Below are 15,183 nucleotides of genomic sequence, written 5' to 3' on the forward strand. Positions count from 1 at the left end.
TACAATTAATGGTCATCCAATGTGTGTAACAAAGGAGGTCATTAAAGTGGTGCTATTGGGACCAGGATACTTGTACGTTTGGATTTTTGACAGTGTTTATGTTTCAAGTCACCAAAAAGCATATAGTTGTGTTGCAAAGTGGAATGATTTTAAACCAAATGTAGTTTGACATATTACCATGTGGATAAGTTTTGGAAAGGCGCAAAACTATGGACATACATGGTTGTAAAAGGTTGAGGCATTATTAATAAAGTTGACGCCAGCTACCCAATCCAGGACAATAAGCAGCTAACCAATTAAAATATTAATTTTTGCATTTTCTCAGTGCAGTGTTGTGCTGTATGGACATTTTGACCAACATTTTTTTTTCTTTTAGCATCGATAATTTAAGAACAAATTTACAAAAAGTGAATCATGATCCGAACAATGAAATAAATATGCTGAACCTACCAGCTTCAACTAGTGAGTTTAGCCAAGACATAGCCGATAACAGCATGTTTTAAGATGTATTAGACAATAGTCGACCAAAGCACATTAAATGAAATCAGTGCAGACTCAGGAGTTTTAGACAGTAACATGTTAGATTCGAGTCTAGACCATGAGAAACAAGTACAGTTGCATGTAAGTAAAACAATGCTGAGTGAAAATCCCAAACAGCTAATTTACAAGACATGTTTACTGCATTAATGTAATCAAAGGAAAAAATAGTGAAAAACTTGAAACAAAAAGCCTGTCATCAATGGAAAAAAACAGTGGAAAACAAAGTAATCTCATTAGAACAGAGCTTAACGCACAAATTTCAAATATTAAAAATGACTGAGCTTTTCTCCAGTGAAAGCTAAAGATGAACGTGTGAAAAAAGTTGAGGGGAGGGTAGAGGCTTGAGAATCCAAAATACAATCATTATAAACCAAAATATAAGAAGTATACAAGGACCTCACATCTGAGATACGTGCTGTTGAAGCTAAGACGTAAAGATGCTGTTGGAGACACTAGTACACAATCTGTGAACTTTATAAATAAGCTAAATGAAAAAACAGACATTGTTGCTTCAGATGTAGATGAAAAAGTTCAGAAGATAGCTGAGATAACATAATGATGTCACCATTACCAAAAAAACAAGATGGGGCTTATCAAAAAACATTCTGTAATGTAGGACATCCAAGCTTTCCTGCTATGCCACTGAAGTGTTTCACTGGTGACAAACACTTTCATCCAGTTGATTTTATACAAAGTTTCTGTGATAGTTTTCTCCCTGGTATGAGTGATGAATTAAAAATTAAGTTCATTAAAAGATCATTAGAAGGGGAAGCCTTGTCATGGGCCAACTAACTTGACTGTAGCAATTTAACCATAGATGAATTTGAAAAGTGTTTCTTGAAAAAGTTTTGGTCTGACACTGAACAGGCAAGGATAAAGAGTAAGTTTTTAAATGGTCCAATGTACAGGGAGCAGAAAGGGGGTATGAAAGAGTTTTGCAAAGACCAGATCATGAAACTTGCACACATAGACCAACACTTTGATGAATTACCTCAAATGGATGCACTTAAGAGAAGGCTACCACAAAGAATTCAAATGGGGTTAGTTTACAGACCAGACGATTCTGTAGACCAGTTCCTGGAGAAAAAAAAAAAAAAAAAAAAAAAAAAAAAAAAAAAAAAAAAAAAAAAAAAAACATTAGTTTTCAAAATTTGCAAAAGACAAAAGGGTGTTCCAAGATCTGTCTGGGGCACTTCAGTGGTGATGTCACTTATTCCTCTTCCCATCCTGTGTAATGAGTTAGGTAGTATCTTTAACTGTCTTCGATTTCAGGTAATGTGTGGTAAACAGGACTGGATCGAGTCTAGCAACTACGACAAACCGATCGGAAGTGGCCCTCCTTGTTACACAGCGTGCACGTTTTCCAGTGGTGGGGACAATCAGCCTGCGAATGGGCAGTAAAGCACTACGGACAAGATGGAAGTGGGCTGCGAGATCGGTGACGAGGGGCGACCAAAGGCGCCAACACCATAGAGACATTGGAACATGAGGAGTCCCGACAGTGCTGGCCTCCGTCCGCTGGCCACGTCGACGTCGCGAGGGCGGAACCCGCCATAATGTCACGATCGCTGCCACCTGCAGTCGTGCCATACAACGTTCGTTAGCTGATTGAGCAATTTCAAAGGAGTGGGCAATGCGGAGAATCTGTTCCAAGGAGGGGTTGTCGAGTTTCAACTTCGCAGTATGGACCACAGGGTCGGGACCCAGCTGAACCACCACATCCCTGATCAGGGAGTCCGCATATGAAGCCTTACACTGCTGATTGGTGTATATAAAATTGCATCGATGGCTGAGACCCTGCTAGTCCATGACTCAGGAACGATACGATTGACCAGGCTCTTTATGGTATGGGTGGAACCTCAGCTGAGAGGCGACTACATGGTAGCATTGGGAATAAAAGTTTGTCAGCACAAGGCAGATCTCCTGGAAAGAGAGAGCCACAGGATCGGTCAACGGTGCCAACTTGCAGAGAAGAAAGAACGTGTCTTGGAGAGGCCCAAGACAAAAACAACGACCGCTGTAAGGAGTCGTCCGTGATTTGAAAAGCCGTGAAATGTTGTTTCAGCCAATGTAAGTAGGTTTCCCAGTCCTGTTTAGCGTCATTAAAGGGTGGAAACAATGGCGGACGTGGGAAAGCATCAGACACACGAGGACTCTGAAGCTGTTGCAGCAACACGTCTCGGGCATTGACTTTGGCAGTTAGTAACTGCAGTGACTTTTGTAAGATGTCTAACTGGAGCTGCTGTTGCTGCTGCTGCATGAGCTGCTGCTGTTGCTACAGCAGACAGACCAACTTCGCCTCCATACCAACAACGACCACCGTTTACCTCGTCGCCAAAATATTGTAACTGCGACCGGGACGGTCACGGGGTAGCAATGACGGAAAGCGCGGTGGGACCCAGGGAGAGGCCCACGAACAACAACACAACCGGAGAGGACGGACACAACCAGCGGACAGAACGAATAAAACAAGATTGAACAACGGAGTCACCAGGAAACAAACACTTTCACTCGTACACAGAAAAAGGAAGTAGCCTGCCTAATGCGAGGCGAGGTGTCAACCGACGTACGCGAGGTTAGACTGGCTGGCTGAGCGAGAGGCACGTGCTTAAGTACGCTATCGGGGGCACCGCTATTGGCGCTGGAACCAAGTGTTCCACTGTATCGCCCTCACACTAAAAGTGGGCCAGGAGGCGCGCGCCGCCACAGCTTACTGCGCGATGGTGCGGAGACCTCTATGGGTCTTCAGCGTCCAAGATGTCTGGCGCGGATTCAAATTCCGCAGCGCGCGGTACCAGAGTGTCCCTGTCACAAGGTAGGAAACAGTGACCTGAACATAAAAACTTCTAATACATTTCTGTAAAGTACTTGCCGTTGACCAGATAGAAGAAAAGCACTAAAACTCGCCAGTTATTGTGCACTGATCAGACTATACAATCAGTTTGCGTGCCATATCTTCTTCAAGCTTATTCTAAGTGTTCATCACAAATTTAAGCACACAGAAAACTATTCCCGCTAAACCACTCCTAGTGGTGAATTCGTCCCACACATTTACTGTGATGCTTCCAGTATCAAAATCGTGAACAATGAAATTATATGATGGCAGCCATCTCTGGTAGAATACCGAAGAATGCGTAATGTAGGACAAAGTAAAACCTGTGTACATCATGAATATTATTGTTCCTTTTGGCCATTTTGTATCGCTTCTTAGCCCTTTGTATGCTTGGTCTGCTTTTGCATGTCACATGATGCAACTGACTCTCCAGTTCGGTATTGTGTGGTTCTATTTTATCATAAGTTGTGACTATTTTGTCAAACAATAAATCACATGTCTGCAAATATCTGACCTAGGTGTTATGAAATGCTTATCAAAATCTGTTGACACACACTTTGGTAGTATGACCTGTCTGTTGATTTATCAGGAAACTCTCCGGTAAACAATTAAATCGTTCTGCAAAAGTTGAGATTGGGGTCCAGACATTCTTTTGAGAATTTATTCCTGCTGTAATTGCTCATATTCTTTGGGAAACTCGAAATGTGTTTGCAAATTAGGGCCCAGTCAAAATTTCATTATTGCACGTTTCAAACCACTTGCAGTAAACGTAACATTGCTACACTCTGCCATTTTTGTAACATATAGCACTGTTCGTGCAGAGATGTGGAAACTGCTTCTTTCCTCATGGTTTAGTGCTGCGGCTATTGCACCAGGTGGTCGAGACTGCCATATACAACATTACTCGAGGTGATTCTACAAAATGTCAATGTGCCATACAACATTATTCATGCACACGTTACAATTAGTGGCAGGTCAAACTGAACAATGGGGACCATGTGTTTATTTAATGAAAAGTTGAAGGCTATGCTGGAAGTAGAAACTCTAGGTCCAGTCATAAACCAGGTCCAAGCAGGGTGTGCACCGAGAAAGCCATCTGATAGAGAGACAGAGAGAGAAAGGAATAGCGGAAGTATAAGCTTGCAGCATGCAAATGAAAGTAATGCTGCAAAGGCTGAGGCTCCACGGTAGCCAAGCATGTACTCACAAAAGAGTTGAGAGACACCTGGAGGGTAAAGTGGACAGCAATAATAAATGCAGGACAATACTGGGAAAACATTTGACATACCGTACATATAAAAACAGGAATGAGTTATCACCTTCTGTAACAATTTGATCTACAAGTAATGTCCACAAACGTCAAAGCCCTCCCGTGGAAGAAGAAGAAAACATAGGTTTCTCCAAACACAGTACTAGGAGAGATACAAATTGAACATGTTGCCATTAAGTGGCCGAAAATCAAAAAGAAATACTAAAGATCAAAGTAAGAAAAAGCACCAACATCTACTCGCATCACTACCTGTCAAAGATGAAAGTAAGATTCAGCTGAACAGACCAATGCCAGCTTAAACAAGAAACCTAAAATCAACATGGAGACACTGAAGCAGAACAAAGGTAAGTACCTCAAAAACCTGTTTAATTTGGAGATTAACAGCTGGGAAGAAATCAGAGACTCATAAAAGTAGTCAAGCATTTGGCAGGCCTTGTGCGAAAACAGAAGCTAGGGTGTTGGAATGAAAACTTGGATGAGGATTAAAATTCTGTAAGAAGTGGAACTCTACCAAGACTGAGGAAGAATGGGAAGATGGGAAGATTTCAAAGAGAGAGAGAGAGAGAGAGAGAGAGAGAGAGAGAGAAGAAGAAGAAGAAGAAGAAGAAACAGTAAGGACTGTAAGTTCAGAGAAGAGGAAAAATGACAAATGTTTCATAATGTCATCTACCCATCTTTCATATTTACCATCCATTTGTCTCCTTACATGCCCTATCACCTCCATGCCATTTAATAATTACATCTTTCACTCAAGACTAGTCCCTGATTACAGTGTTTTACCTATTGCACAACCAGGCATACACAATTCACCAGACATCAACTTCTTGCCAATGAGCACATTAGCCGAAAATGCATAATTCATAAGTGATTTACAGGAGAAGTTGAAGTTTGAACATAAATGTGCCATCGCACACAAGAGTTTGTCTTCCTCACTCTTTGCCACCACAAATATACACTACTTTCCCAATCAATACGCCATTTAAAACACACAATACAAGTACCATTTGATGTGACGGTGGTGCTAATGTTGATGTAAAGAGGTTACTGATTTTAGTGTCGGCTCATTGGATACCAGGACATGATGCATGTGCAGGATATAGAGTGCAATGTATCGAAATCATAACTAATAAATAGCCTGGTTAACAATAGTGAACCCCCATTCTCAAAAACCAGAGCCAGGTTATCGTAATCTTCTGGAAGATTACTATAAGGTACCAACATGAAGATACAACAAATAACACTTGATTATGCTGCTGCAGAATCAATAGAAGCCTATTAACTGTTGTTTATCTTACCTTCTGCCCTTTAGAATAGGTAATAAAGTCTTCTGGCCAAACTTCCTTGCCAAGCATAACATCATCATTGAAGTATAAGAATTTATCTGACAAGCCAGGAATCCTGCAATCAGAATCAAAAAGAACAAGAACCATCGGGAATAATTAGGAACACATACCTATTACATTCTTGTGCTGTTACACATAAAAAACTAGATAAGCTTGCTGAGTTAATGAAGTCAGTATCATTCACTTTGAGGTGAAGACTCAGTATGCCCTTCAACAAAACAGTGCTCATTAAAGTGATTCAACAAAAATCTGGCACATAATGTGCCAAGTTGCTTGCATCTAACATGCAAGATCTAATTGGTCCAACAAATGACATGTTGCTCATTGAAGTAATGTCAAGTCATCAACAGGCCCATAAAGAGGGCTGTATGCGTGCACCCACACACGCACACAAGTAAGGCTACACCGTGCTGGCTGAATACACTCTACCGGGACTGCTGTTCTGCAGCTTGACTAAGGTGGAAGGTTGTGGCAGGTGGAGTCGGCACAGGAAGACGAGATGGGGTGCAGGATGGGTTCAGGAAGGGAGGCTGATGAAAGGAGTGGACTGGGAGCGTGTCATAGAACAGAGGAAGGGGAGACTGGCAGGGAGGAGGGTGTTGGTGCAGAATGAGTGAAGTTAGGGTCCTGGGGAAAGGTGGACAGGGGAGCAGGGCAGTGTGTAGCGGACATCGAGGCCCAATAGATTACAGGAACAGAGGATGTATTGTGAGGACGAATCCCACGTACATAGTTTGGAGAAGCTGGTATCTAGCGATAGTTTCGAGAAGGCAAGGGTCCTGAAGCAGCCACTGAAATCGAGTGCCAGGTGCAAGACATGTCAGGTACACCCACCCAGCACCCCACCCTTTTTCAGATCTACCACAGGCTTATCCTACCCCATTACAGGAAGGGACACCCATGAAAAAGCAGTCATGTACCAGCAGTGAAGTTTTCAGTCTTGCTTATGTGCCTGTTGAAAACTCAACACCTCTACTGTTAGACAAGTTGTTACATTTACTCCAGACTTCTCTTTATCATACTCATTCAGAAGAACATCAGCACAGATTCACCAGTTTAAACGTTGTAGACATAAATTGTATTTATCTACAGCTGCAATGCACTCTCATCTGAGAGCGGCAATGCCCATCTCCTTAATTCATGAAAATGTTTCTATATCTCAGGACTTTCCACAAGTAGGTGTCACATAGCATGAAGGGCTGTCAACCTCTTCAAAACCACCATTTGTTGCCTCTAAGTTGTATCGTATTTTCTGTTAGAAGTCATCATCATCATCATCATCTTCATCATCATCATCTTTGACAGTTTCCAGCCTCTGGCCAGGTCTGTATGGAACATAGGCCTCTCCATCGTCTACCATCTTGCCACCATCACTCCATCTTCACCTTGGTCCAGTCTTCTCCTTTCGTCAGGACACATTCCTCCACTCCTTTCAGCCATCTGTCTCTCAGTCTTTCTCTTGGTCTCTTTCCTCCCAGTCTCATCTCGTGCATCCTCCTGGGTATCCTCTTCTCCTCCATTCTCTTAATGTGTCCATACTATCTCAGCCTTGTTAGAAGTATTTCATTTGAATTCAATCTCAGTTGTCTATTTTATAATCTAACACTAATAAGTTAATATATGGGCAAACATTCCTACAATTTTCAAACTATATTTTGTTCTGTTTCTCCCACCTGTGTTCCACTGAAGTGGTTTGATCCTTCCTCCCATCTGTGTTCCACTGAAGTTGTTTGATCCAACCCACTTTGTTTTATGTGATACATGTGTTATTTTCAAATCAGGTCTCAGCAATAAGTGTACTGTTTATCCAAAGATACTGCCATATTAACAGTCATTCTTTAACAACTGTACCTGAAAGTGTGTAGAATACTCGACTTTCTACAAATATTGTTCTTGAACACCTCTCATATATTCAAGGTCAGGATTCTTATGGACCATTGTCAAATAAAGGTTCCATCTTTTATGCAAAAACATTTCTCTCTCTCTCATTACTCAAACACGTTTCGGCACCTCTGTGCCATCACCAGTGGGTTCTGTTTATTGCTAATGTGATTTTATGTTACATAGTTTTGCAGGACCATCTGTGCAGTGTCCTGCACGGGTAGCTTGTTATGTTTTGTTGTGACTGATCCTCCTCCTATTATGTTCTGTGAGCACTGAATACACATTGTGTATGTATTTGTATAATTGTGTGTGCATTTGTGTAATTTTGGTTTTAGAAATGCCTTTTCACTTCACTGAAATTACACAACAGTCAATAATGTTATTTTTATGTGTGCAATGCAGTTTATTTGAGGCAGGATGATTAAAACTGTTTTATTCTAGTATCAATTTTTGGGCACTAGTTTTGTATACAACATATGGCTACCGATTATTTTCTGCTGAACTAGCATATTTAAGAAATGTAGTCTGGCATATCTCTCCACCTAAGCAGTAATACTGTTCTTGTAACCAAGTGGCATTGTACCCTGAAGCTATATCAAGGAAACAGTAAAGATGATGAGCAAATTGGTATGGAGTTGATTGTTTGTTCTTCATAATGCTCAGTGAGTAAATTTACCATGCTTGGGAAGTGTAAATACCATTCTTGTAACTTTGCATATTTTCAGCCCAATTCTGAAAAGTTCTGGACTCTGTTGCTCCATCCACTTCACCTGTAAAAGGATACAATATCAATTCCAATAATACATATTTTTACTGCTGATGAAAATGGTGGTAACAGCCAGTGAAAACTTAAGAATCTTATTCAGTTTGATGTTCTTTGAAAATAGGGAACATTTTATTCAGGACTGTCATCACCAAAGATTCCAGAAACCATAAAGGTCACAAGGACATCACACACCTTGATACTATAAATGACAACGATTTTAGTAACTGATGTTCCTGGTAATTACATCAAAATCACTGCAAGAAATAGAGCAATTTTGAAGTTATTGTGAGCAGAAAAATGAGCTTCTGAAAAAGCACTGAATCGGAGATGTCTTTCTACATCTACATGACTACTCTGCAATTTACAATTAAGTGCCTGGTAGAGGATTCATCAAATCACCTTCATGTTATTTCTCTACAGTGCACAGGAAAAACAAACATTTACATCTTTCACTGCAAGATCTGATTTCTCTTGTTTTATTACAATGATCATATAGGTGGGCTCAACAAAATATTTTCACATTTGGTGGAGAAAATTGGTGATTCAAATTTCAAGTAAAGATCATGCAGCAATGAAGAATGCCTTTGTTTTAATGACTGCAACCCCAACTTGTGTTGTCATATCTGTGGAACTCTCTCCCCTATTTTACAATAATACAAAACAAGCTGTCCTCCTCTGAAATTTTTCATTGTCCTCTGTCAGTCCTCTCCGATGCAGATTCCACACTGCACACCAATACTCCAGAAGAGGACAGACAAGCACACAGTGGTAGACTAGTAGACTCCCTAAGTATTTAAGTGAATTCAAAATCTTTAGATTTGTGTCATTTATTGTGAAACCAAAATTTAGTAGATTCCTTCTAGTATTATGTACATGGCTTCATACTTTACATTATTTATAGTAAATTACCACTTTCTGCACCATACAGATACCTTGTCTAAATTGTTTTGTAATTGGTATCAATCATCTGCTGACTTTTACAAGACAGTAAATGACATCATCATCCGCAAACAATTTAAGAGGACTGCTCAGATTGTCCCCTAAATTGTTTATATAGATTAAGAACAACATAATGCCCATAACACTATTGGGAATGCCTGATATCTCTTCTGTTTTACTGGATGACTTTCTGTCAATTACCACAAACCTCTCAAGTATTCTATGCTAAAGTATGTTGTTCTCAATGTAGGCTTCATGTTGGCTAATGATAATAGTGCTTTCACATTCAGTCAATTACACGGTAACTGAGCAAGTCTAGGGAAAAGATTTTCAGCTGTAATGCAAAGAAGGCCAGATGACAATCATTGCCTCTCACTGGAAGTTCACGACGGTAGCCTGCGGAAGGAGGGCTACAGTCTGGGACTGTAGTTGCTATGATATCTTCGCAAAATTTCATGGCAGTCATCAAAATAAGTGGTAGCCCATACCATCGGTGAGCTACTGTCTGCTTTGCTGTTATATAATAGCTGCTTCACATGGAGCTCTGTGCCTCCCTTTTTGCACTAGGTACTATAACATGAAACTGCCCAGGGGTGATACAAGATCTGTAGTGTACCAACGTTAAAATCTCAAGGGCTGCATGATAAGTCACAGCTGACAGCACGGCATTGGCTCTGGACAGGGGGCTCACATCAGCCTAGATACAGGCAAGCATAGACATCAGTGACATCGATGGTGCCAGTTTCGAGTTGGGGTGTGCAGCTGGTGCTGTAAACTAGCACCTGAGTTCGAAGGTGAAACCTCTAGTGTTGATCCCCGCATCTGCAGCTATCGAGCCTTAGCTCAGTACTTTGAATAATATCTGCTGTGTCCTGGAGTGGTCACACACTTGCAGCCAGCACTGCATATAGATCTAGAGTGAGGTGGACCGCGAAGATAGCGGTAACTGTGGCTTTACCAGAGTCAGGTACAGGGTGACTTGCAGAGCAACCAGCTGTAGCACTTCCGACTTTCCTTTGCTTCTTAATGGCTGAAGCGGCTTCCTCTTGTGCAAAGGGAGGAGTCTATACAGCAAAAATTCCATGGTGTGCCTCCATCCTCGAGTCATTTCCCCACTGTCCTAACTCAATGTTGAAAATACTAATGGTCGGTTTGTTTTGTTTTGTTTTAGGGCGTCAAAAAAACTAGGGTCATACGCACGCATGTCAAAACCGTAAAACACAAAGACAAAAATGGGGTTAAAAACTACCACATGTTAAGCCTAATCGATGGAAGGAAAGGCAGCTAAATATAGGGACTTGGAGAAAGGGCCATAAAATATGCCATAGAGACAATGGAGCTCCTGAAGTAAAGGTTAAATGTCCTTCATCATATTGCTACGACAGATAAAAACTGAAATGCGGTCAACAGCTCATGCGTCATTTGCTAAAATGGCTGATAACTCAGACGACAAACATAAATGAGAACATAAGTGGTTAAAAATAGGGCATTCCTTCAAAAAATGGTGAACAATCAAAGATTGAGGGCAATGAGCAAAAAGTAGTACAGGATATCTACTTAAAAATGGCGACAGTTAAAAAGACAGTACCCAATACGCAATATAAATAAAATGATCTACCTGCAGTGAGAGGGCAAACCACTGGGAGAGGTTTACTTCCCTGTAGCTTGTTCCAGCGAAGGGAGGACCAGTGGTGATTCCAAAGTGACACCACCTACTGACAGACAACAACACAAGACCACATCAGAGGGAACAGAAGAACTGCAGCCTCGGCAGCAGTGTCAGCGGCCTCATTTCCCATCAGACCTATATCTCTAACGTCGATCAGTTGTAGAATTTTGGAACAGGTATTATGTTCGAGTATGTCTTTTCTGGAGACTAGAAATCTAATCTGTAGGAATCAGCATGAGTTTCGAAAAAGACGGTCGTGTGAAACCTAGCTCGCGCTATTCGTCCACGAGACTCAGAGGGCCTTAGACTCGGGTTCACAGGTAGATGCCGTGTTTCTTGACTTCCGCAAGGTGTTTGACACAGTTCCCCACAGTCGTTTAATGAACAAACGGACTATCAGATCAATTGTGTGATTGGATTGAGGAGTTCCTAGATAACAGAACGCAGCATGTTATTCTCAATGGAGAGAAGTCTTCCGAAGTAAGAGTGATTTCAGGTGTGCCGCAGGGGAGTGTCATAGGACCATTGCTATTCACAATATACATAAATGACCTGGTGGATGACATTGGAAGACATTGGAAGTTCACTGAGGCTTTTTGCAGATGATGCTGTGGTGTATCGAGAGGTTGCAACAATGGAAAATTGTACTGAAATGCAGGAGGATCTGCAGCAAATTGACGCATGGTGCACGGAATGGCAATTGAATCTCAATGTAGACAAGTGTAATGTAATGCGAATACATAGAAAGATAGGTCCCTTATAATTTAGCTACAAAATAGCAGGTCAGCAACTGGAAGCAGTTAATTCCATAAATTATCTGGGAGTACGCATTAGGAGTGATTTAAAATGGAATGATCATATAAAGTTGATCGTCGGTAAAGCAGATGCCAGACTGAGATTCATTGGAAGAATCCTAACAAAATGCAATCCGACAACAAAGGAAGTAGGTTACAGTACGCTTGTTCGCCCGCTGCTTGAATACTGCTCAGCAGTGTGGGATCCGCACCAGATAGGGTTGATAGAAGAGATAGAGAAGATCCAACGGAGAGCAGCGCGCTTCGTTACAGGATCATTTAGTAATCGCGAAAGCGTTACGGAGATGATAGATAAACTCCAGTGGAAGACTCTGCAGGAGAGATGCTCAGTAGCTCGGTATGGGCTTTTGTTAAAGCTCCGAGAACATACCTTCACCGAAGAGTCAAGCAGTATATTGCTCCCTCCTACATATATCTCGCGAAGAGAGCATTAGGATAAAATCAGAGAGATTAGAGTCCACACAGAAGCATACCGACAATCCTTCTTTTCACGTACAATACGAGACCAGAATAGAAGGGACAACCGATAGAGGTACTCAGGGTACCCTCCGCCACACACTGTCAGGTGGCTTGCGGAGTATGGATGTAGATGTAGATGTAGACCAATGTGACCAGAGACCCACAAAAACATCGCAGTGGCTCTGGCAAGAGTGAACAAGTGAAAGCTTTCCTGGACTCACTGCACTAATGGGTGGACGGTGTGGAGAGTATAGAGGCTCTGAAGGACACACACAGTCAGAGCAGATGACACAATTCAAAAGCCTGTGTCACCGGATGTACTGCGTGGCCTCATGCAGAGCGAAGAGCTCCGCTGTAAATACCGAGCAGTGTTCCAGATTTCGATACAGAAAACTGATAGTGCTAGTGACAAAGGCACACTCGACACCTGACCAGTCCAAGAGCCATCAGTGTACACAAAGGACCTATCGTAAAGTTCCGTCTGAAGGTCGAGAAACTTACAGTGATAGACTGAGGCTGCAGTAGTGTCCTTAGGAAGCAAATGAAGTCCAAGGTAAACGCGGGCTGCCGCCCAAAGCCAAGGTAGTGAAGGGTTCACACCCATCAGGAAAGTGGCAGGTAGCATGAAGTTAAGCTGCCGGAGCAATAGCTGGAAGTGAACTCTGAAGGTAACAGAAGACGGACGCGCCCCACACTGGCGATCAAAGGTGTCATCGAAGGAAGAGGCATAGGATAGGTGGCCAGGTTCGGCAGACAAGCAGCTAGCATATCTGCTGAGCAAAAAATACAGACTATCAAGTGGGCTAATGTAAAAGGCACCAGTGGTTAAACAGATGCCACGATGGTGGATTACATTGAGACAGCATAAGAGGGATGGACATGCAGATGCATAAATGAAACACCCATTGTCTAGTTTTGAACGGACAAGGGCCTGGTACAAACACAGGAGGGTCAATCGATCTTCTCCCCAGGAAGTGGCATTGAAGGACATTGAAGGACCGCCTCCAGCGGGCTGTCAGGTAAGACACGTGTAGGGACCAGGAAAGTTTCCTATCGAGCATGAGCCCCAGGAATTTCAAAGTTTCAACAAACAGAAGAGTAACAGGTCCAAGATGTAAAGACGGAACGAGATGGTCCACTGCAGAACGGTGTGTTCCAAATCCACACTGTGCAGTAGTTACTAAATTGCAAGACTCGAGCCACCATACTAGCCGGGCATGGATCATTTGTTCCAGCACCTTACAAACACAGCTGGTGAAAGAAATAAGGCAGTAGCTAGAACGTAGGTGTTTGTCATTACTGGACATATGACAGCGGCTTCACACCAGCACCTGAGAAACATGCCCTCTGCCCAGCAGCAGTTGTACATATGAAGGAGAAAGTGCTTGGTCACAAGGGAGAGGTGCTGCAACATCTGAATGTGAACATCATCTGGCCCTGGGGCAGAGGTCCGGGATGAAGTAAGAGTATGATCTAGCTCCCCACAGCAAAAGCTGCATAGCAGCACTCACAATTCTGAGAAGAGAAGAGTATTGCCCAAGCTGCCTCCATTCATTCCCAATGAAGGAAGACAGGATGATAGTGAGTGGAGCTCAAAATCTCTGCAAAATAGCTGTCCAAGGTATTGGAGATAACAATAGGGTCTACTACGGCATCATCTGCTACAATAAGGCAGGAAATTGGAGAACGGACCTTGGTACCAGAGAGCCGTCACAGGTTGCCCACATGATGCAAGGAGCGCAACTGTTAAAGAAAACTAGTAAATGAAATCCAACTAGCTTTTTCACTATCCCACAGAACATGATGACACTGTGCATGCAACTGTTTATAACAAAAGCAGTTTGCCATCATGGGTTGGTGGTTAAAAATGGGGAGAGTATGTCTCTATGTGTGAATTGCGTCACAGCTTGCCTCAGTCTACCAAGGGCTCGGGACACAGTGTGATAAAGAGGATAGCATTGGTAAGATATTCTACCTCGATATCACAACTGGGGAAATATTGCTCGTCAAAGCTTACCAGATGTGTGTACAGCCTTAGAAAGTCGGCCGTAGAAAGCTGCCATTTGGGTGTGCATGCAGATGGGGTAAGAGGCAAGAAATGGGTAGCACACAGGAAATGGTCACTTGAGTAGATGTCAGAGAGAACGGAACACTCGAGATGAGTGGAAAGCTGGGCAGTGCAGGAGGAGAGGTCCAAATGGGAATAGGTGTGCGTGGAGTCCGAAAGAAACATGGGTGCTCCTGTGTTAAGGCAGAAGAGGTTGAGTTGATTAGGAAGATCAGCCAAGAGGGGACCTCTCTCACAGGTTCTGGGAGAACCATAGAGACAGTGCCCATTAAAACCACTGAGCAGTAGAAAGGGATTTTTGTTTTATGTTTTGTTTTAAGGTGCAAAAAACAACTTGGGGTCATACGTGCACAAGTCAAAACTATAGAACACAAACACAGAGATGAGGGAAACGACTATATGTCAGTCCCAATGGACAGAATAGGAGACAGTTACGCAAGGCATGTGGAGAGGGGGGGAGGGGGAGGAAGAAGAAGAAGAAGAAGAAGAAGAAGAAGAAGAAGAAGGAGAAGGAGAAGGAGAAGGAGGAGGAGGAAAAAAAACACCATGCAAAAATGGAGGTGCAAAACTAAAAATTAAAGAAGAAGGAGGAGGAAA

General features: G+C 42.4%; 1 protein-coding gene across 5 annotated transcripts in view; it reads right to left on the reverse strand.

The window, feature by feature from the left end:
- The window catches only part of LOC126284879 (N-acetylglucosamine-1-phosphotransferase subunits alpha/beta), a 116,265-nt gene that overhangs the window by 29,289 nt on the left and 71,793 nt on the right, over positions 1-15,183 (reverse strand). For 4 of the 5 annotated variants that reach the window (XM_049984119.1, XM_049984121.1, XM_049984124.1 and 1 more), the window contains one exon: positions 5,939-6,041. The exons of the other annotated variant lie outside the window; for it this stretch is intronic. In XM_049984119.1, the coding sequence (XP_049840076.1) occupies positions 5,939-6,041 (103 nt within the window). The remainder of the gene's footprint in view (positions 1-5,938; positions 6,042-15,183) is intronic. 5 annotated transcript variants of the gene reach the window in all.

Source organism: Schistocerca gregaria, chromosome 8 (assembly GCF_023897955.1).
Source record: "Schistocerca gregaria isolate iqSchGreg1 chromosome 8, iqSchGreg1.2, whole genome shotgun sequence".
In the NCBI taxonomy this organism is placed as follows: Eukaryota; Metazoa; Arthropoda; class Insecta; order Orthoptera; family Acrididae; genus Schistocerca; species Schistocerca gregaria.